Here is a 23504-nt window from a genome sequence, read left to right as displayed (position 1 = left end):
GATCCTTTAAGTTTTGATAAATTCCAATAAGGTCTTATAAATTCCACTAAGGTCATATAATTCCAATACGGTCCTATAAGTTCTAATAAGGTCCTATAAGTTCCAACAAGATCATATACGTCCCAATGAATAAAACATGTAATAATATGATTATTAGTATCATTATTATATATTTGACTATTATTTACGTAGGTATATTAAATAAATCATATTTATATTGTTATATTAACATAATTTGTGGTTACTAATTTATGGTTTATTATCAGTGGTTACGCCAGATTTTTAAGTTGGATTCAAACTTGGATTTTAAAATAAAGTATTATTAGTACGGAGTAATAATTTATATTATTAATAATCACATAAAAGGCATAAGATTTAGGCTCTGTTCTGTTCGACTTATTTTGACTTATTTCAGACAAAATAAGTTCAGATAAGTTCAAATAAGTTCAGTTAAGTTCAAATAATACAAGTTCAGCAAAAATAAGTTTTTTTCTAACATTTTCACACACTAATAAGTTTATTTCAGACAAAATAAGTTTTTTAGTTTAGATAAGTTCAGATAATATAAGTTCAGCAAAAATAAGTTTTTTTCAGATATTTTCACACACAAATAAGTTTTTTTCAGATAGAATAAGTTAATTTTAGATAAGTTCAAATAAGTTCAGATAATATAAGTTTAGTCAAAGTAAGTCCAATAGAACGGATCCCTATTAAGGTCTTATAAGGTCCTATAAGTTCAGTTCAGATAAGTTGAAGAGAATACACCCTTGAAGAGAAGTGTAGTTATGACTGCTTATCTTGCCATTTTTGCTTTGATTTGACGTAAAAATGCTCATTGCAAAGTAAAAATGCTCATTGATGTATTTCATCGCCATGTTTCTAGACGCGAGGAATCATTGCCTATATTCAAAAGAAGGCTACTGGGTAGCTTGCTGGAATTCTCTGCTAGGGAGCTTCAGGTTCAGGTACTAAACTTTTCTTGAAATAAAGGATTCGTGAGCAAAGATGGTTTTTCATTGCTCTATTTGCTTTTGTTTGACCTTTTTCCCTGTGGACTTCTTCTGTAGAGTAACTGCTCGTGACAGTTCTTACCCCTCGATAGGAAGAATTTTAATCCTTAACGGTGAACAATTTCTGTCACCCTAATTGCAATCTAATGCTAACTGAGGCCTGAGGATGATGGTACAATAAAACCTAAATCTCCAGCTGTTATGCAATTTCTGTTACCCTAAATGAAATCTAATGCTAACTGCTGAGGCCTGAGGCCTGAGGATGATGGTACAATAAAACCTAAATCTCTTGATGCTATACTAAACATAACATAAAGTTTGATAGGAAGCCAATTATAAATAAATAGATGCTGTATCTTTCATAATCAGAATTTGAGATAGCCGAGAAGACAACTAAAGGTATCCGGTGTTGGTCTTGAACTCTTGAATGCCTATAAATTGTAAGACGTCCGGTTCAGTGGCCGATCTTGGGAGAATTTTCTTCTGGGGGCCACAAAATTTAGTGACATAAATACAAGTATTCTATACAACTAGCTAGAACAATAAAGAACATTATTTCAAATTTATCATGGTACAAAGTTGTAAGAATTATACTACGTACTTCAGTTTTCCATCATATTTTTTTTAGCTTCAATATTTTAAATCTATATTTCTCTAATACAAAATAATCATAGAATTTCCGATTAACTAAACAACTTACGTTGAATTTAATTTAACATATAAAATACTACGTATATAAATATAAACGAACAAAGGAATCCAAAATTAAATATTACATATCACATACTCTATGAATTCTTCAGTATGTAGTATCATAATATGAGCTAACGAAGTACTATATGAATTCTTCATTCTACTCTACCAAAATGATTATCGATACTACTGATAAACATGTGTTGCGAAAATAATACAAAGTATTTTATTTTTTTTGGCTAGGAAAGAACTTTATTAATTATCAAAATGGGGAAGTACAATGTGCAAAAAGCAACAGAAAAACAGCAGACTATATTAGAGCAAAAAGCATCAGGATAAACAAGTCACACCTTCTAGGAAGGGTTTACCGGTTTATTGTCTACTGTAATTACACTTATAGGGTTCTTTTTTAAAAAAAAATCGATATCTGAATTTGGGACTTTACTTGTTCTGGGGTAGGGACCGTAATATCTATTGGTTCTTGAATTTATTTATGTTTAAAAAAGGGATAAAAAGGGTGGGCGTGGGTCATCAATCTCAAACTTGCAACTTGCTGCATCATCCTTAAAGAAAAGGAGATTGGTCTTGTACTCACATGCATAACTGTGTATTAGAATCAGCGGATTCTTACAGGCTGCTTTACTAAACTTTTTTGGGCTGTCTACTATGGGCCTGGCGGCCAGGCCCCAAATACCCCCCGTGGATAATCCGCCCCTGATCAGGTTCATTGAGAAGTAAATAAAGATACTCTCCTCAAAATCAGTAGTTGTGGAGCAAATATTTTCTCTGCAAATATTACTTAGCTTAAAACTCACTTTAAGATGCCTGCTTTATAGAAAAATTTAGTGATTTAGTAAATACTATGTAATTCTCATCATTGAAGTAGATGTATAATCCTAAGCCCACTGTTGGAATTAGTTGGGGCAGAATGTCTTTGCCCACCAACCGCAGAATATAAACTTAGGCGAATAGGTCTATAGCAACTTTCATCGCCTACAGCTCAGGAGTTACATGCTCTCTGTGAAGGAAACAAACAGTAAAACATCATACTTTATAAACTTGTCCTATCAGAAATTGTTTAAAGGAATTAGTTAGACACTGATGTGAAAAGACATGTTATATTTTAATGCGGGTTTAATCCAGTTAATTAACATTTCTTATTGCCTGTGGGATGTTTGAGGGAGTTGGAAGTTGATTAAGAGTTTTGCATATGGGTGTCATCTCCCATACTAATCTTCCTGAGATATTATAATTAATTTTGTTTTTTGAATATTAAAATCTTTTGTTGTCCGTGGGAGATCTCTTGTTATAGTTTACTAAAACAAGTGCGAAATTATGCTAAAATTTTTCCCATGTTGTTTTTCTTTCTGAGCAGACGGAATTTATTGCTGCTGCATCAGCTGGTGTTGCTGCTGAGTATTCTTCACCAACAAATGCCAGGGCAGAAGCTGAAAATGCTGCTCAGCTTTCAGTGGCATTGGTAGAAAATGCCATTGTTATTCTGATGCTAGTGGAGGATCATTTACGTTTGCAGAGCAAACTATTGTGTGCTCGTCATACCGCTAATGGCACTGTGTCCTCCCTTTCACCAGCTAGTCGCTCAAATTCGTCAACTTTGGCTGCTGGAGAACCAAAGGATGTTGTGGGTGACCGTAAATCATGGTCTGGCGACACTGGAGGACTCCCCCTCGATGTATGTGCATGCGTTCTTTTTGCCTTTTTTGGTTTAATGTGCAACTAACATCTAGTTCACAAGCCTTGTGATTCACACATCTTTTTTTGATATTATTTTTTGCGATGTTTGTTATGCTACCAATCTAATTATATGCCATGCCTTTGTGTGCTTATCCTGTGTTACTATCAATCAGATCCTTACTTCAATGGCTGATGAAAATGGGCAAATTTCTGCGACTGTTATGGAAAGACTAACTGCTGCAGCAGCAGCTGAACCTTATGAATCTGTATCTTGTGCTTTTGTGTCTTATGGAAGTTGTGCAAAAGATTTGGCAGAGGGATGGAAGTACAGGAGTCGCCTTTGGTACGGTGTTGGTGTTCCTTCCAAGGAAACCGTATTTGGCGGTGGTGGCAGCGGCTGGGACTCTTGGAACTCTGTTTTAGAGAAGGATGAAAATGGGTGTTGGATTGAGCTTTCTTTGATTAAAAAATCTGTTACGATGCTGCAAGCGCTGTTGTTAGATGAATCTGGACTTGGTGGTGGTCTTGGTATCGGCGGAGGATCTGGTACAGGAATGGGAGGTATGGCAGCTCTTTACCAATTATTGGATAGCGACCAACCATTCCTATGCATGCTCCGAATGGTGCTGGTTTCTATGAGAGAAGAAGACAATGGCGACGAAAACATGCTTATGAGGAATTTGAATTTCGACGATGCATCACCAGACAGGTTACATAGACATGTTGGGCATATGCCAATGGATAGTAATGCTAGAGTGTCTACTAGAAAACCTAGATCTGCATTGCTATGGAGGTAATTGATTAGCATTATTCAGTGTTACATTTTTTTCCCCTTTATCCTGAGGTGCAATATTACAGATGGCATGCTGTTAGTGACTTAGTTCGTCTAGTTTGTGTCTCGCTGCAGTGTGCTCTCTCTTTGTATATACGAAGTATATCCGTTTGCTGATTTTTTGACAAGTTCCTGACTCATTGCAGTTGGCTTTTCCCTTATTCCCAGATTGCCTCCCCCTCCCCCTCCCCCTCCCCCTCCCCACCGCTCACCACTCTTTTTCTTTTTGAGTCAATTGCGTAACAGTTTTCTTGATAATGATTTGCAGTGTGCTTTCACCTGTTCTAAATATGCCCATATCGGAGTCCAAAAGACAGAGGGTATTGGTTGCATCCTGTGTCCTCTACTCTGAGGTTAGTTTTGGAGATTCAGCTAACAATATCTTCAGTAAGACGTATTGATATTGCTATTTATTTGTTGTTTCTCCAACTGATATCTTCCAGAATACTGTTTGTGTACATAACTTATAAGCTAATTAATTTTGTATTTCTGGTCCAGATGTGGCATGCCGTTGGAAAGGATAGAAATCCTCTGCGCAAACAATACCTGGAGGCTATTGTGCCACCTTTTGTTGCCATTCTGCGAAGGTGGCGGCCACTATTGGCTGGAATTCATGAACTTGCAACTGCAGATGGTCTCAACCCTCTTGTTGTTGATGACCGTGCGCTGGCTGCAGATGCTCTTCCTATAGAGGTAAATGTTTTATTAATATATTCTTCTCATTTCCCTTTTCCGTTGTCCTATGGTCTTTATCATTTTTGAAGATGCTGCTAAAAAGCTGCAGGTTGCTTAAACTATGGACTATGGAGTTCTTCAAGTTATTCCTGAATTTTCTCTATGTGCTCATCGGAACTTTTGTGATGAGCAAGTTTTCCGCTAAGTGCTTTGTGTAAACTGCTATATGCATCAACATGTGATCACACTGCGGGATTGTCCCTAGTCAGAAATGCAGAATGTAGTTATTAGTTAATGGCTTCCTTGCTGCAACTTGGATATAGCTGTATTTCCTTTTTATAAATAGGAAAGAGATTAGATACTTGCTACCGGTAAATTATCGTATAACTGTTGAGAGTCTGAGAAGCAAGTAATAAAAGTCCATTCTTTTAATATTTTTCCAGTTTTTCTTAGCTGAGGGGAAGGTTAAGGTTGGATCCCCTTTGCGTATGTTGTTTTGTTTAAGCGTACTTATGACGTATTGGTGATCCTCTGGCATGTTTGAGGCCTTTTATGTTCACATGTTTGTTTGATGCACATTTCTTATGTATTTGTCAGTTTGAACTTTTCGTAACAATAACCACAGTGGCATACATTCATATAGCTCAAATCTGTTTACAGCACACATAAAAAAAATGTTGGTGTGGTTTCAGGGAGCTCTTGCCATGGTATCTCCAGTCTGGGCTGCTGCTTTTGCATCCCCACCTGCTGCAATGGCATTGGCTATGATTGCAGCTGGTGCTTCTGGGGGGGATGTCCCAACACGTGCATCAACAACACAGCTTAAGCGTGACATCTCATTTTTTGAGCGTAAGACAGCCAAGCTTCAAACATTTTCTAGTTTTCAGAAACCACCCGAACTTCCGAGCAGATCACCTGCTGCTCTAAAGGATAAGGCAGCTGCAAAAGCTGCTGCCTTAGCTGCAGCCCGTGACCTGGAACGTATTGCAAAAATTGGTTCAGGGAGGGGCCTCAGTGCTGTTGCAATGGCTACTTCTGCTCAGCGTAGAAATGCAAGTGACATGGAGCGTGTTAAGAGATGGACTATTTCGGAGGCCATGGGAACTGCGTGGACGGAATGTTTGCACCCAGTTGATACTAAATCAGTCTATAGCAAAGACTTTAATGCCTTTTCCTACAAATTTATTGCAGTCCTTGTTGCAAGTCTTGCTTTGGCTCGAAACATCCAGCGATCAGAGGTTTGCTCTGACTTTCATCCACCTTTGCAGTCATTGTGCCAGTAGATCTTTATATTTTTGAGTCCTTATCACAGTCTTTATGCGACTGTTTCATGTTGCAGATTGATAGGCGATCTCAAGTAGATATTTTGGTACGCCACCGTCAAGCCACTGGAACTCGTGCTTGGAGGAAACTCATTCGTTATTTGACAGAAATGAAGTGTCTCTTTGGGCCGTTTGGTGACAATCTATTAAATCCTGAATGTGTATGTAATCAATTGAATCCACCACTGTTATGTAAACTTTTGACAATGGACTCTTGTTAAGGCATATTACTTGTGTTTACTGTCAAGGGTCTATGCATGTGAAAAATTCACATCTCATCTCTAATACCGTAGTCCTTGAGAGATAAAAGGTACTTAAATTTAGTCTTCATATCTTGCAGGTTTTCTGGAAACTAGACCTCATGGAAAGTTCTTCAAGGATGAGATTCTGCTCAAGGAGAAATTACAGAGGCTCAGCACATGTTGGAGCCGCAGCTGATTACGAAGATGATGATGCTAAGGATAATCAACAGAGGGAAATAAGTGCATCAAATGCCTCTGTTCTGTCAGCTGAAGCAATTTCTGCAGATGCATTAAATGAAGATGGTGAGCATGGTGATGTCAATAATAGAGTGAGTATTGACTTTGATGGGGAGCAGCATGAGGACTATAATCCAAGGCATTCCGTTGGAGCTGAATCACGAATGCAATTGTTGTCAGATTCTAATGATGCAGCAACTACTAGTGGCCAAGATATGGCTGAGGATTCATCAGCAGTTGCTCCTGGGTACGTTCCCAGTGAGCTTGATGAGAGAATTATGCTTGAACTTCCTTGCTCGATGGTGAGGCCGCTGAGGGTTGTTCGTGGAACCTTTCAAGTAAGTCTTGTGTGACTTGTGCTGGTTGGCTGGTTGCAGTCTATCACCTTTTTTTCCCCCCTTGCTGCCCACATATAGTCTGTCAGATGTCGGGGGGAATATATTCTTATAAAAGGGAGAGGATTTCAAATATCCACATCTGTTAGCATGACAAATGTCTAACTGGGCAAGCTCATGGAACTATAGAAGGAAAGTTAGGTCTCTGTAATAGTGTCTGCCATTTTTGCTTACTTTTCATGAGGTCCAAAATCTTCAAAAGTTCCCTGAAACATGGACAATTTAATTCCACTTGAATGCTGAAAGTTCTTCACTCATGCAATTCTTTCCTTATATTTGTATTGTCAAGCGTCATATATAAAGGAAGGGCATAAGATGACCGAAGAAATTTAGAGTTTCACTCTTAAAAATCTATCCAAAAACATTGTTCCCCAATTGAAGACAAGCCCTAATCGATCATAAGTTAATCACACACCTAGAATTAGCCCCATAAAAAGTCCTTTTTGAGATGAATTCTACTGAGAATATGAAGATAAATATAAAATTCATAGCAGTTTTTGTCCTTGATGAGAAAGTCCATTGAAGTTACAGCATAAGCATTAAGCAATGCAGGAGAAGATGCTCATTCTTCTTTAAACGATGAGAGACTGTTTTACTAAAGCATACGTCACTAGTTGTTGTGTGATTTCTGGTGAACAAGATTTAGATGAAAGCTTGTACCACAGAAGGGACCTTTCTTAGTTTCTCTAAGGATATCGGAAGGCGAAGAAGAATTCAGTTATAGAACGGCAACGATTGTTCCAAAAAAAACTGTTTGATTGACCGTGTTTTCTATTTGATCTGTATTGCTTTAATTGTGTGTGTGTGTGTGTGTGTTTTTTTAACTTGACGGGAATTTTAATATGTTAGGCAAAGATATCGAATTATCGGTAATGATTTTTTCTTTCACTTGCAATGTTGTTTTTTGATAAATACATCTCATTTATTGACAAGATCTTCTTGACAAAAATAACATTCGAAACACATTAGCTTTTCACTAGCATCATGGAGATCCTTGGCCCACCTGTAGGCATATACAGTAAATGTTATAATTACATTCTGTTGACTTGCTATTGTCTTCTAGTTTACAATAAAGTCTGAAGTCACAATACAACTGCTAGTTTAGAATATGCTTACGATTTTGTAAGTTTTTTTGTCTTACAAGATATGCTGTTGATTTCAGATAACAACAAAACGGATTAATTTTATTGCTGATAATACTGAGACCAATTCGTCGGGCACTGAACTGGATCACAGTTCTGAACACAGGGATCAGGAAAAGAATCGTAGCTGGTTAATATCTTCACTTCATCAAATTTATAGCAGAAGGTTAGTTAGGCTCTGTTTGGTTCATCTTAATTTGACTGGTATTAACTTATCTAATTTATCTGAACTTATTTCTGTCGAAAAGAACTTATTTATGTATTCAATTGTCTGAAAAGGCTTGTTTTTGCCCAACTTATTTTGTTTGAACTTATCTGAACTCAAGTTAAAATAAGCTGAAACAAATAGATCCCTAGTGATGGTAGTCTATGATAAATTACTGCCATATATGCTGTGATCGTCTCTAGTTTCTTGATTGCTTAAGAGGTGATTTTTTTCTTCTAATGTGTAATTCTTTTTGTTTCTTGTGGAATAGCTTCAATTTTCATGGAGTGAAATTGCAATTTCCAATTTCTGAAATGTTTACCACTTGAATTTCTGTTTCCAGATATCTCCTGAGACGAAGTGCATTGGAACTGTTTATGCTTGATCGCTTTAATTACTTTTTTGATTTTGAGGTACTTGGGCTTGACTTCCTTCTCTTTTTATATTATGCTTGTACAATACCTTTATTCGTTCGTCATTTTCTGGTGAACTGTTCCCAAAATTGGTTATATACTTATTTATATTTGTTTTGTAGACTAGTGAAGGTAGAAGAAATGCATACCGAGCTATTGTTAATGCACATCCTCCACATTTGAACAATATATATCTAGCAACACAGGTTTTTCCTAATGCTTTTTTGATTGATATCTTTCTGGCGGAGAATATTAGAAACTTAAAAGGACTTTTTTAGTCTTGTTCATACTTCATGGTGGTTGTAGTTTTACTACTGTTGCTATTTTTTCGCATCCTCAGTCTTTTTGTCCATTTTTAACATCCTGTAGAGACCTGATCAGCTTTTGAAAAGAACTCAGCTTATGGAGCGTTGGGCTAGATGGGAGGTAAGGACACCATCCTTGGTATTGTTGTAGAGTTCTTAAAGTAATAGTTTGCTATATCTATTAAAAAACTAATCTAAAAGTATGGTATGATGACATTTTCAGATCAGCAACTTTGAATACCTTATGCAGCTCAACACACTAGCTGGGCGTAGTTATAATGATATCACCCAGGTTTCCTTTTATTACTAAAATAAACTTTTGAAGCTTTTTCTTACATTCATATTAATGACTCTCCATAGTTGTTCATGTTACTTCTTTCTAACTGTTTTTGATGCAGTATCCAGTATTCCCTTGGATTCTGTCTGATTATTCTTCACAGGATCTGGATCTTTCTAATCTTTCTTCTTATCGAGACCTTTCGAAGGTGAGCAACATAAATAAGTTTTTTGTATTGATTAATGGATCAAATCCCCATTTCTTCTAACAAATGTGCCCCTCTGTCAGCCTGTTGGTGGTCTAAATCCCGAACGCCTGAAAAAGTTCCAGGAGAGGTATTCCAGTTTTGATGATCCTGTAATCCCAAAGTTCCATTATGGCTCACATTATTCAAGTGCTGGAACAGTATGTTTCTATTTGTTTCTTTCTTTTCCATGTCAATTTTTTGTGTACTCAATGTTGTGGCTTTTGCTACTTGGCATGTTAGGTTTTTTATTTTATTAATCTATGAACACGTAGTTGGCGAGTTTGTAGCCTTGGTGTGATCAAAGGTTTACATTGTATAATATTCAATTTATAATTCAGTCTATAAAGCGTATACTTTGTATCTTTTCCGTTTATAAAGAGTAGGTCAGTAGGGAGGGTGGGATACATATGTTCTTGTTGCTAATTTCATTCCTAAGCACATGCTAACTTCCATTCCTGCAGATAGTTCTGTACTAGTGATTTTAATTTTGGTGACAAGTATGCATGACGAGTACTTTTTCACCAGGTGCTGTATTACCTTGTTCGACTCGAGCCTTTCACCACTCTCTCTATTCAACTACAAGGCGGAAAATTTGACCATGCAGACAGGATGTTTGCTGATATTGCTGCTACTTGGGAGAGTGTCCTTGAGGAGATGAGTGATGTGAAAGAATTGGTATTTATGCTCTTGTCATGGTATTTCTATACATAAATATTTAGGGCTTGTTCTCTTCAAGTTATAAAGATTGGTTTTGATTTCGATCAGTTCAGCTTAGAAAAATCTGTTTTGACAAATAAATTCAGCTCAGCATAAGAAAACAACACTAATATAATCAATAATATTCAGCTCTGATCTGCAAAAACTAGTATCTCTAACTTTCTACTAAACCATGTCCCATGTCACGCCAAAACCTTTTACCCAAAAAGAATCGCTACTTTATTTTTTATTTTATTTTCTATCTTTATTAACAATTTTTATATAGGAAAAACAATATCAGATTCCATGCGATAATAATTTGCTAAAAATGATTTTATGTAATAATTTTAGTCAAATTTGTATATATTGACATGGAAATAAATTACACAATATTTTGGTCAAATTAGCATATTAACCGTATAAAATATGTAATACGTAGTAGGACGGGAATTGCATATTAGATGATTAGATAAGTATATTCAAGATTTAATTTATTATGCCATAACTTTAGGGGGAGAAATAATTCAGTCAAATATATTACAAAAAGGCGGTCAAATAATAAATTTTAGAATGTGCGAGCGTGGGATTCAGTTTTTTATCAGGTAAAAACAGTTTTCTTAAAAAAAAGTTGTTGAGCTTAGTAAAAGTCAGTTGAAGGGATCAGGGCCCAGTTATGCTAATGTTTTATTTTTTGTATTGGTTGCCGATTTTGACTTGGTCCTATCTGTGGCATCTTAGGTTCCAGAGCTGTTTTACCTCCCTGAAACATTAACGAACGAGAACTCCATTGATTTTGGTACTACACAACTTGGTCAAAAGCTTGGTATGCTCCTGGCAGATTTTTTGCAGATTGCTTGCAATTTGTACAATAAAGAGGATAAGTTAATATGTTTCTTTATTCTCTTATCCAGATTCAGTCAAGCTACCCCCCTGGGCTAAAAATCCTGTTGACTTTATCCATAAGCATAGGATGGCTCTTGAGAGTGAGTATGTTTCTGCTCATTTACATGAGTGGGTTGACCTCATATTTGGGTAAGTTACAATTGGTGGTTATTAATCGTATGATGTTCATTAAGTTTTTACGTTTGAGTTAAAATGCAAGGGCATATTTCTCTCAAACATCGGCTATCCTTAAATCTCGATACATGAGATGTGAATTGAATGTACAGGTTTAAACAACGGGGAAGAGAGGCTATAACAGCCAACAATGTTTTCTTTTATATTACGTATGAAGGAACAGTTGATATTGACAAAATTTCCGACCCTGTAAGAGAATTCTCCATTTGTCTTTTCTACAGTTAGTACTTAGAAGATTAAAAGACATTTTCTTATACCTACCCCACAACTCTTCTTTGATTGTGATCTTAGGTTCAACAACGTGCCACTCAGGATCAGATTGCTTATTTTGGGCAAACCCCATCTCAGCTTTTGACTGTTCCCCACAAAAAAAGAATGTCGCTAGCGGAGGTGCTTCAACTGCAGGTAGCCTGATTTGAATTTAAGGAATGGATTATTCTGCTCTTAAACTGCTTTGATTGACTATACCCTTTATCCTTAGATGTCCAATATTTACTTGCCCACAAATTTTATATATTCAGGGTATTATTTTAATTCTACACGTTTTTGCTTGCGCAACTTGATTTGAAATCAATTTTTTTATAAGATTGACGTTTTGTGCTCTACATGATCTCTCAGTATGTACTATGTAGTATCTAAAACTACCTGCACTCTTTGAAGATTTAACCATTTAGAATATTTCCTTTCTTGGTGACTCTATATGCTATTAAACGACACACCCTTTCCTCTATAAAATTATAGACAAAGCAAGTGGTCTCCAAAAGTTCATTCTTTCTTGCATAAAATTGGCCTAAGTGGAGCCTAAGATTAAGTGCTGGAAATTGCAAAGGGAGAACCAACAAAAAATTATGGATAAGATGGCCACAACGTGTATTTGGTCTTGTAGCAAGGATTTGGATATAGATTATGTGTGGACTAAAATGGAGCATAGCATAAAGGAAATAGCAAAGGAATTTTTTAGAGAATCTAAAGGAGCATGCCACTAAGAAAGGACACATTTTGGTGGAACAAAGAAGTGCGACAAGCGATAAAGAGAAAACGTGAATGCTAATAAATATTGGAGAGATCTGGGAGTGATGAGAACTTACGAGAAATATAAAGAGGCAAAAAAGGAAGCAAAGGAGGTCATACGGGATACAAGAGCAAAGGTGAATTGGGATCTTTATGCAAGCTTGAATATAAAAGAAGGAGAAAAGGGAATCTATAGATTAGCTCGTATAAGATATAGGAAGATGCGAGATCTTGGCAAGGTTAGGTGTGTAAAGGATGTGGAGCAAAGAATTCTGGTTGGAAATAAGGAGGTAAAAGAGAGATGAAGGTCGTATTTTGACAACCTATTTAATGGTGATCGATGGCATGATTTGGAGATATAAGTATCTTTGATATGGTCAATCACGTTTATGCGGAGAATTCAAAAGGGCGATGGCATCCCTATCAGGATTTGGAGATGTTTAGGAGAGAGGAATTAATTGGTTGACAACTTTCTTCAACAAGATTTGGAGAAGAAACAAGATGCTATTGGAGTGAAAGAATAGTATACGCTAATCCCTTTGTACAAGAATATAGGAGACGTCTAAGATTGTGCTAACTATCGAGGAATCAAACTAAAGAGTCAATACTATGAAACTTTGGGAGCTAGTGATTGAACAAAGGTTAAGTAGAAGTGTAAAGATTTCGGAGAACCATGTTAGCTTCATGCCAGGAAGATCAACTATGGAGGACATTCATCTTATGAGATAACTAATGGAGAACTATCAGAATAAGAGAAAGATTTGCATATGGTGTTCATTGATTTTGAGAAGGCATATGATAAGGTACGGAGGGAAGTACTTCGGTGGGCCTTAACAAGGAAAGGAATTTCGCAAATAAATATATTGACATTATTAATGACATGTGTGAGGGAGCTAACACAAGTGTGCGGACCAATATCGGAAAGACAGAGGAGTTCCCTATCACGATTAGAGTACATCAAGGTTCCGTGCTTAGCCCTTCTCTTTGCAATAGTAATGGACACATTTGACGAGTTCAATCAAGACAATATACCATGGTGCCTGTTGTTATGATATTGTGTTGGTCGAAATGAAAGGCGTGGAAAGTAAGTTGGAACTACGGAGATGTACTTTGGAATCTCGTGAGCGGAAGGAAGACTGAATATTTGGAGTGTAAGTTTATTGGTAATAGAAGCAGAGATGCAGGGACGATCACCCTAGATGGGAGGACTATAGAAGGTTCAGATTTCTTTCGCAACCTAAGATCTATTATCCAAAAGGATGGGGAGTTGGATGGAGATATCCCCCATAGAATTAAATCAGGTTGGTTGAAGTGGAAGAGTGTAACCCTTTGTGATTTATCTATTATCCAGGCATGCCCCATAAATGTCACGTTCATAAGATGAATATGGCGGAGAGTGTATGTTACGTTGGATGTGTGCCATACTAGAAATGATGGATCGATGAATGAGGTGATGAGGAAGAAAGTGAGGGTTACAACGATTAAGAACAAGATGAGGGAGAATCGACTAAGGTGGTTTGGGCCGTTTGGCCATGTGAGACGGAGGGCAAATGATGCACCAGTTAGAAGGATTGAAGAGTGGAAAACAAATGAAATTGTGAGAGGTAGGGGAAGACCAACCAAACATGGAAGAAGGTGATTGAGAGTGATATAAATTTATTGGGGATTGAGGAAAATATGGTGTTAGATAGGGCGGAGTGGAGGGAGATAATACATGCCGACCACTCAACATGACTTCTTTTTCGTCTCTTGCTCTTTTTCTATTTTCTTTGCAAACTTCTCACTTCTCACTTTTCTTATTTTTATTTTTATTATTTTTTCAAAACATTTTTTGCCTCTTCTTTAAACCGGCCTATCTTGTTTTCTTGTTACCTCTTTTTCGTGCCTCGTGTTTACTGTCTCTTACTTAACGTTCCATAGACGGTTCCTTATGACGGTTCATGTTAGCAGACCCCAATCATTTTGGGACTAAGGCTTGGTTGTTGTTGTTGTTGTTGTTGTATTCTTGCACAAAACCACAAATCTACAGGAAATAGGTAGATCTTCAAAGAATGGAGGTAGTATAGTATAAATACTGCACATTAGCAGTAAGCTATTTGATATGCGTTAATACATAAAGATTGGCATAGGTGGTTAAAATTTAATTCATTGACTAGCATAATTTTTTTTACAGAAGGTAACATAGAGTCACATTTTATTTAAAAACTTATTGGAGAGAAAGTACATGATAAGGCCCCCGTAGTGTTTCATTCATTTTACTGGTTATCTCATTTCCGTGTCTGATAGATGTATGCGTTCCAGAAATAGGTAAGCTGTAGTTTATTCGTTGTTTACTTGTTTTACTCTCTGTTTTTCCATTCCCTGTGTTCTCCTTGCCTTGGTTTCGTGAACAGATTTGTCTATGAGGTTGTACTGATCCAACAGTATATAGATTATGAAGAGTAATACGTTGAGGACCTAGATCCTCTAAATGCTGTTAGGTGGTCATTATTTAAAGAATGATCTGGGAAGTCTCAGCAGAGTAAGCTCTAACAGAAGCCTGTTTTGAAGAGTTCTATTGATCCTCCACAACTGTAAGGAAAACTGGCCTTCATGGAAAGGAGCCACTTGAGACCTGAATAATTGCTGGTTGTTTGGACTTTAGATAGTAGCATGTAGCCTTAGTATACTACTAAAATGCTCAAAAGGTGTGAAAGGCTCAATTTAGTTTGATTTTATTAATAGAAAAAAAAAAAATCTAGGCAGCATATCAGTTTTTCCGGCAAAGGAAACTCTCATCAGCATATAGAGGAACTCCAATCCTACCTTGCACTAAAAAGTTCTAGTGATTCTCGCCAATTAAGAACCCACTTTAGCAGCTGCTCTCTTGCAGATTGTCTTAAAAACAATTGTAATAATCTTAATATATGACTGTCAAACCCGCTAAAGAAATTCTAAATCTGCTGCTGAGGTACTCTTAGGTGGCCTGGCACAATTACCTCCAAAAATTTCCTGTTTAATCTGCATAACTCGTCTGCTAATGCATAAAAAAAATAGCATACCTCTCCTTACCCAGAGGTTCTACTATATTCAAAGCTAACATTAATGTATTTGCAAGTTTATCAACATAGCTTACTCAGAGGTTTTACTATATTCAAAGCTAACATTACGCCTTTGCACGAGTATCCTGCAGAAGTTTGTCATTAATTTATGCAGTTTGATAATAAATTCCATTTTAATTTGAATTGTGTGTATTAGACAATTTTCCGGAATCCAAAAGACCTCAAACCATATGCTGTTCCAGTGCCTGAACGCTGCAATCTACCTGCTTCTGCAATGCATGCATCCTCGGATTCTGTTATCATTGTTGATATAAATGCTCCAGCTGCATTTGTGGCACAACACAAGTGGCAGCCAAATACACCTGATGGCCAGGGTGCGCCCTTTCTTTTCCATCATGGGAAAGCCGCTGCAAGTTCTTCGGGTGGAGGATTGATGCGAATGTTCAAAGGGCAAGCTGGAGCTGTTTCTGAAGATTGGCACTTTCCTCAAGCATTGGCATATCCTACTTCAGGAATCAGAAGCTCAGCTATAGTTGCTATAACCAACAGTAAAGAAATTATAACTGGTATGTATTCTTCTTTACTCTTATATACCTGGGTCATGCTTATATTAATGACATGTGTGATACAGTCATGCGTGCTACACATTCTTTCGTTCAGTATTATTTTAAAATTTATTGAAAGGACTTTAACAGAGAATTCAATAATGTGTCACGAGGAAGAACAGGGCTTTAAGAACACTCACTTGTATGATTATTATGCTAAACTTTCTTAGTATCTTTACTTTTAATTGTTTTTTTTTCTCGAGCAAAACTGTGATTATTGAATAAGTTGTGCATAATACAATTTGACCAATCATAAATGTACCAAGTGTCTATATATGGTTCTGACCTCATGGTTTGAATTAGCATGCTGGAGGATTGAGGTGGTAGGAAACAGAACCCCTTATAGTGGTGGACTGGTGGTTGCTGCTAGGGAAGGGAAATTTCAACTTGGGCAGTTGCTTTAGGAGATTGCTTATTTTCTGTGCATATCTTTAGACTCTCACTAATTAGGCCAAATAAGTCAAACATTCTATTGTTTTTAATGTTCACTGTACTAATGTATGTGATTTTGGTATTTAGTTTTTGTAGTTCCATATTGTAGTATGCCTTACACTATCCGGTCCGGACTGTATTTCTGGACATATGATCAAACTAGCTTGATATAAGAAATTTTATTTGTAACCAATTCAGTGACGTTACGTTATTTGCTTAACCCTTCATATTTATCTTTTTACCAGGTGGGCATATTGACAACAGTATCAGAATTATATCAGCAGATGGCGCAAAGACCCTTGAGACAGCCATAGGGCACTGTGCTCCTGTGACATGCTTGGGTCTATCATCTGATAGCAATTACCTCGTGACTGGGTCTCGAGATACTACAGTATTGCTTTGGAGGATTCATCGTACAGTTACATCTCTTTCTACCAATATTTCAGATCCCTCTACTGCTTCTGGTACTCCTACTTCAAACAGCAGTAATGTTTCAGCAAGTAGCTTAATAGACAAAAGCAGGAAGCGACGAATTGAAGGACCCATTCATGTGTTGCGGGGTCACCTTGCTGAAGTTCTGTCTTGTTGTGTTAGCTCAAATCTCGGAGTAGTGGTTTCTTGCTCTCAGTCACCAGATATTCTATTGCACTCGATTAGAAGGGGCCGTTTGCTCAGAAGAATAGCTGGTGTGCAGGCTCATTCTGTCTGCCTTTCATCTGATGGCGTCATAATGGCTTGGAATCAATCTCTTAATATGCTCAGCACGTATACTCTGAATGGAATTGTTGTTGCTAGGGTACAGCTTCCCTTATCCGGAAGCATCAGCTGCATGGAAATTTCTTTTGATGGACAGACTGCCTTGGTTGGAGTGAACTCTTGTTCTCAGAAGGAAGGATCTCTTGACAGCAGCAAGTCTTGGAAGTCAAAGCCACTGGGAATTGGAGCCCTCTCCACGGGATTGGACGAGAAACAGGAAGACTGTATATTAGATATAGCATTACCTTCGATTTGTTTTCTCGATCTCTATACCCTAAAGGTATACTGAACTCTTTCCTTTTTGATGATGAAAATTAAAAATGGTGTGCAAATGTTTTTTACTAGATCTTTTAGTTTGTGTGAAATCGTAAATGCTAGATGTGCAAAAGTTTCAGAAGTTTTTCTCCTTCTAATAAGGCTATAAATGGCAGGTTATACATACGTTGAATCTTCAAGCTGGGCAGGATATAACAGCAATAGCCTTGAACAAGGATAACACTAATCTTTTGGTCTCCACAATGGATAGGCAATTGATAATCTTCACAGATCCAGCTGTAAGTTGGAATTTCACTTGGTTTCAATTCTGCCTCTCCTAAAAACTCTCGGCTAATTGTTTTTCAAACCCAGTTACAGTTACAGTTCTCATTTTGCTAGTGGGAGATTCTTTCTGGGTTCTTATCAAAAAGTAAATGCATTAAGATTGTTTCTGGAATAACCTTCTCCATGAAATTTAAGCAGATAAGCTGCATTAATACTTGAACAAGAGAATTTCTTTTGAATTTTTTTTTACCTTTTTGAACAATGCAAAATTACACTTGTAAGAACAGTCAACAACACAATGCTTAGCTAAAGGCTCTTTCCTAAAGTAGGATCACCGGTCAGATTTAGAACCCCATACTTCAGTAACACAAAGGATGTTCTCTTTACAGCTGAAATGCACAGCCGTGCACAACACTAAAGTCATACACATACACACTTTTGCATATGGAATGACTTGATACGGGAAAAAGTAGTTATTGGGACCCCAAAGGATTTTATTATCTTACGATCCCATAATGGATGTAAATCTAAATCAAGTACTGGCCAATTACTGATTTCTCCAAAGGATTATAATAGGATAACAAGAATCATAAGCAGGATTTCGGAAAGGCTTATGCGTTTCTTGTTCCTGTATTTGGTCCATGTTTCATAGTGATGTAATTTAGCTACTTAGTTATGACATCACATTGTTAGGCTTGAACTTTATCCTTTCTAGACGTGTCTTCTGTATGATACTTTTGTTATCTTAGCATTATTTTGACAACATAATGGGTCATCTCATGTTACACCCTTATATAGTTATGTGGAACCAAATCAGGATCCCAACCCCCAGAATCTTGGTTGGATACTCCCTAGACCCCAGCCTTGCTCATAACGCTTTTCTGGAATATTCCCCCCCCCCCCCCCCCCCCCCCAATTTTTTCTTCTCTCTCTCCCGCCTTTGGTATGGTAAGTGATACAGAGTAGTTACTGTCTTTCAGGAGTGAAAACAGTTAATTGTTGATTGCTTAGGCTCCTAAGGAAAATTATTTGACTATCAAATTCCTGCTTAACCATTTCTTTATTGCTTGCAGCTGAGCTTAAAAGTGGTGGATCAAATGCTGAAGCTCGGTTGGGAAGGTGATGGGCTAAGCCCTCTCATAAAATGATTGGCCTTGTATTGTTCGAATCTAAGTTATTGGAATTCTTCTGTGGAAGAGGTAAACAGGAGTTAGATCTGTGTAACCTGACTGCCAAATTGTTCAGATGCTGTTTTTGTACTAAACATCTGACAATTGTCAGTCTGGTTTGTATTGTATGTACACCAACTTCATGTATTAACACGAGGTTATGAAATAGGTTTGATAAAGTATAATTAGGCAGATTTTGACTTGGTTGAGTTGTAAATTCTTTGTTGTTTATACAAATTAGGCTGTAAAACCCTCTGTTCAGTTTTGATTTTTCAAGTATATACAAGTCTACAGTTGCCAGATATTTTACGTTGTGAAATCTGGAGTTGTATACACTGAAATACCTTGGTTGATTCAGATTTCACAAATATTTAGGCAGTTGTCAATAGAAGACTTTGATGCTCTTGTAAATAGATGAGGGAATTTTTGTTTCACTTTGGGTTTTTTGTTTTTGTTTTTTTTTGAATGTAAATTGAATTAAATTGAAATTACGGAGTAGATCATAGTCCAAACTCCGTTTTTGCAAGATATATTGTTCAAATTGTTTTGGATTGTACAACCGCCTGTTACATGAATTGCATAATGTGATACGTACTACACTGCGTATTATATCTTGAAAGAAGTAGAAGGTAACGTTTACGACATCAGCAACATACAAGCTGCAAATAATTCTTACAAGCTAATACGAGTAGTGCAAGTTGATTATTTTCAATACTCAATTGATGAACATGCAATGTAAATTAAAAGACAAGACTCAATCTGCTCCAGTCACCAGCCCAACAAATCATATCTTGCCAAGGACCCCTGTCATCATGGCATGCAAAAGCCGACTATTGGTCAAGGAGTTACGCCACCCTAGCAATTGACATTTGAAGTTCGGTCATTGCAGATTAGATTAGGTCATAAGCACGCACGGATATTTCAAATTAGATTAGGTATTATGCACGCAAGGATATTATAAAATTATAATGTATTTATTTTTTTGATTAAATATTTGAGTAACAAAATATTGTTCGGAAATAAAGTAGTATGGAGTTCAAAAGATTTTGACAAATTTTTCAAAAGGTTACGGTAAAATAAAGTTTTAGTCAAATATATTAAAAAAATTCTGTAAATAGTTATTGAAACAAATAAATGAATAAAAAAGAAAAAAAATGTGGCGGGAAGTTTTTTAACAGTGAATGACACGTGTCATTCCTAATGTCAGTTTTAGTATGATGTAATAGAAATGATACTCTGTATATGATATGCCTCTTTCTACCACTCTCTTTTCTAAATTATTTAGGTTAACTTAAACTTTTGTAAGGAAAATATTTTGAACAACGAATGTGCTTCTTTTACGTATGATTGGTGGTTGTAGGATTGACTGGCAGGCCCGACCCTTGGGGTTGAAATGAGGAGCAAACGCCTTGTCCCCTAAATGAAAAGGGATCCAAAATTACAGTCAAAACAAGATGTTTACAGGAGGTTTTCTGAATCTATAATGGGTATACCATTAAAATGGTATACTAAGGGCAAAATAGTAACTTCAATTGGTATATTAAGGGCTAAATGGTAAGTTCATGTAATAAATTGAGTCTGACCCGCGAAAAATAACATTTATCTTTGACTTGTGAGTACCAAACTATGTTGTTTGAAACCAAATAAAAATGAAACCACATTACCAAACTCTGTTGTTTGGTATCACATGAGAAAATACAACTACTTTTCTTGTACCCAACTATGTGGTTTGGTACTAAATAAAAATGCAGAATATTAGTATACCATTTCATTGGTATACCTAATATAGAATAAGACTTTCTTATAGTTACAGTATTAATTGAAGTGTTACATGGAAACTAAGGTGGCTCAATTGGTCAAAAGGGTAAAACTTTCCTAAGGTGCCCGTGTTTGAAACCCAAAGCTGCCTATTTTCATACCCTTTTCTCTCTTTTTATCTCTTCTTTCTCTTTTTTTTTTTTTTAATTAGCTTTCTCAATGTTTTAACTAATTTTTCTTTAACATCATCCTACATTATTCTAGATACAAGTTTTAAAAAAAAATATTACTCCCTCCGGTTTCTTAATACTCGCACTGGTTTGACCGGTGCGGATTTTAAGACATGCACTTGAATTGACTTATTAATTTGATGGGTGTTAGTTGATAGTGGGATATTTTTTTTAATATGGTTAGTGGGAAATGTACAAGGGTGGATAGTGGAGAGTGGATGGTGTGAATTTTTAAATGATTTTTTGTAGGGAGTAGGGGTGTAGGTGGGTTAGTAGGTAAGTGTGAGAAATAATAAAATATTGGCAAAAAAAAATTCATTTATAAAAGTGGTGCAAGTATTAAGGGACGCCCCGAAAAGGAAAGTAGTCCCAGTGTTAAGGGACGGAGGTAGTATTTCATTATTTGGAAGTGGAAAGTACATATACTACTCCCCCCGTCTCTTTTTGTATACGTTTGATATTCTACACACGTTTTAACAACTAATTAATGAGCAATGTGATTACTCTATTTTTTTTCTTTAAATAAAGCAAATTACGTTTATTTATAATGTTTTCACTTTTATCAAAATTCTGATAACACTGTCTCAATGGAAAGTGTGAGAGATTAAATGACCAATGGAATTAATTGGTTAAAGTAATAATTGGACACAAATTTTGATAGAATATTAAAGCATTTATGTGATAATATAATACTCCCTCCGTCCCATAATATAGTGTTCGTTTGACCAAAATCACGGTTATTAAGCTAAAGGATAACATTGATAATAAAACAATAATTAATTGTACTTTCAAGATAAAGTACATGTTATGTGGCTTTTATGGAGAGAGAAATTAAATATTAAAGGTGTGTACATAATAAATGGGTCTCAAAAAGACAAAAATCAAGCACATGGGTTGAATAAAAGTCAAAAAGGATAATTTTCAAAGTAAAAATTCTGATTTTTTAGGACAATATTGGAATTACAATTAATGCATGAGGGTATTATGGGTAAAAATTAATAGTTTAAAATAGAAATAGGCACATCATTTAGGGACACCATTTTAGGAAAACATGCACTATATTTTGGGACGGAGGGAGTAGGAAATGTAAAAAACATTTTGGGACACCCAAAAAGAAAAATAAAGAACCAAAAAAGACGGAGGAAGTAGTATTTGTCTGGACCCATCAATTATCAAAATTTAAGAGCTTCCACTATACATAAGGGTCCCTTCACCGACGATCCATCCCGAGTCCAAAAAATGTAAGGAACGGCCCTGTCAACTAGCCTTGTTTCTATAACTCTCTTTTCTACATTACTTACCGAGTAAATTAACTTACCTTTGTAAGGGAAAATATTCCAAACGATGAATATGCTACTTTTTTCAGTTTTTGTAGGTTTGATGGTTGAAGGATACGTACCACTTGTACTCTTACAACTAAAAACCCCTAAAAAGATTTTACAACATACCTATTTTCTTTCAGAGAGGTGATCAATTGACGAACTTAATTAATGAATGATATCATATCTAATATATTTCTGTAACATTTTGTGTAATTAACCTAGCTTTTAGGAGGAGGGTGGAGCGTCATAGAATTAAACTAAGGATTCAAATTTTCTTCTACTGAAAGTAAGGGAGCTGAATTGCATGACCGATGTAAGTCGTGAGACTAATTTCCTATTCGCCTAAGATAAGGTAATACTTTTTACAGAGTAATATCTATGATCCTTAGATATGTACCCGTAATAGACATTTAATGCATTTTCTAAATCGAAATTATTTTAGGTGTGGATGTCAAAATCACGCGGTGGTCGACATAATTTTTAGTACACATTTATATTTCATGTTTAACTTCTTATGCACAATGCTGGGGTTACAATTACGTCACGAACTTAATGCCATGCAATTTCTCAAAATGAGGCCCTAAATTCATTACTTAAATTAAATATCCAATTTTTATTAAACAAAAACTTCACTACATTATAAACGGTTGTCGAAATATCATAAACATTAACTACTCCCTCCGTCCCTTAATACTCGCACCGCTTATATAAATGGAAATTTTTACCAATTACCTACTAACCCCACCTACACCCGTACTCCCTACAAAAAAATCATTTAAAAATTCACACCCCCCACTCACCACTCTCCACCCTTACACATTTCCCACTAACTATATTAAAAACAATACCCCACTATCAACTAACACGCATTAAATTAATAAGTCAATTGAATTGTCTTAAACTTAGCACCGGCCAAACCGGTGCGAGTATTAAGGGACGGAGGGAGTACTACTCTAGATTCTAGAATTTGGGGTTGTGTTTCGTTGCTCACGCCGTCCCGGCACCCCGCATCGGAACCACCCTTGCTTATGCTAGCGTTGAGGGTTGCTGCATAACGGAGTACTCCGTATATCCTTTTCCGATTTTTTATACGAAGTAATAGAAGATTCAAAAAGTCTTGCACGCACAAAGTATATAATATGTTTTGATTAACTTTATATATTATTAAAAAACATTT

At 36.3% G+C, this 23504-nt stretch overlaps 1 protein-coding gene across 3 annotated transcripts in view; it reads left to right on the top strand.

The window, feature by feature from the left end:
* Positions 1–19451, top strand: part of LOC110795801 (BEACH domain-containing protein C2) — a 30849-nt gene extending 11398 nt beyond the window's left edge. Inside the window, exons 9-32 of one of the 3 annotated variants that reach the window (XM_022000825.2) lie at positions 884–959; positions 3079–3396; positions 3572–4191; positions 4499–4583; positions 4729–4923; positions 5598–6143; positions 6245–6388; positions 6568–7044; positions 8264–8409; positions 8792–8861; positions 8984–9067; positions 9231–9287; positions 9390–9458; positions 9565–9651; positions 9732–9848; positions 10216–10365; positions 11125–11209; positions 11298–11418; positions 11556–11652; positions 11755–11868; positions 15712–16081; positions 16798–17588; positions 17740–17862; positions 18922–19451. In XM_022000825.2, the coding sequence (XP_021856517.1) occupies positions 884–959; positions 3079–3396; positions 3572–4191; positions 4499–4583; positions 4729–4923; positions 5598–6143; positions 6245–6388; positions 6568–7044; positions 8264–8409; positions 8792–8861; positions 8984–9067; positions 9231–9287; positions 9390–9458; positions 9565–9651; positions 9732–9848; positions 10216–10365; positions 11125–11209; positions 11298–11418; positions 11556–11652; positions 11755–11868; positions 15712–16081; positions 16798–17588; positions 17740–17862; positions 18922–18996 (5017 nt within the window). In that variant the 3' untranslated portion in view covers positions 18997–19451. Of the gene's footprint in view, positions 1–883; positions 966–3078; positions 3397–3571; positions 4192–4498; positions 4584–4728; positions 4924–5597; positions 6144–6244; positions 6389–6567; positions 7045–8263; positions 8410–8791; positions 8862–8983; positions 9068–9230; positions 9288–9389; positions 9459–9564; positions 9652–9731; positions 9849–10215; positions 10386–11124; positions 11210–11297; positions 11419–11555; positions 11653–11754; positions 11869–15711; positions 16082–16797; positions 17589–17739; positions 17863–18921 lie in introns of those variants that run through there. The other 2 variants (XM_022000823.2, XR_008928393.1) reach the window with 2 other exon arrangements.
* Positions 19452–23504: the final 4053 nt, after the last annotated feature.

This window comes from Spinacia oleracea, chromosome 2, assembly GCF_020520425.1.
Source record: "Spinacia oleracea cultivar Varoflay chromosome 2, BTI_SOV_V1, whole genome shotgun sequence".
In the NCBI taxonomy this organism is placed as follows: Eukaryota; Viridiplantae; Streptophyta; class Magnoliopsida; order Caryophyllales; family Amaranthaceae; genus Spinacia; species Spinacia oleracea.
Note: the sequence above shows the minus strand (reverse complement) of the source record. Positions and strands in the feature narration are given on the sequence as shown.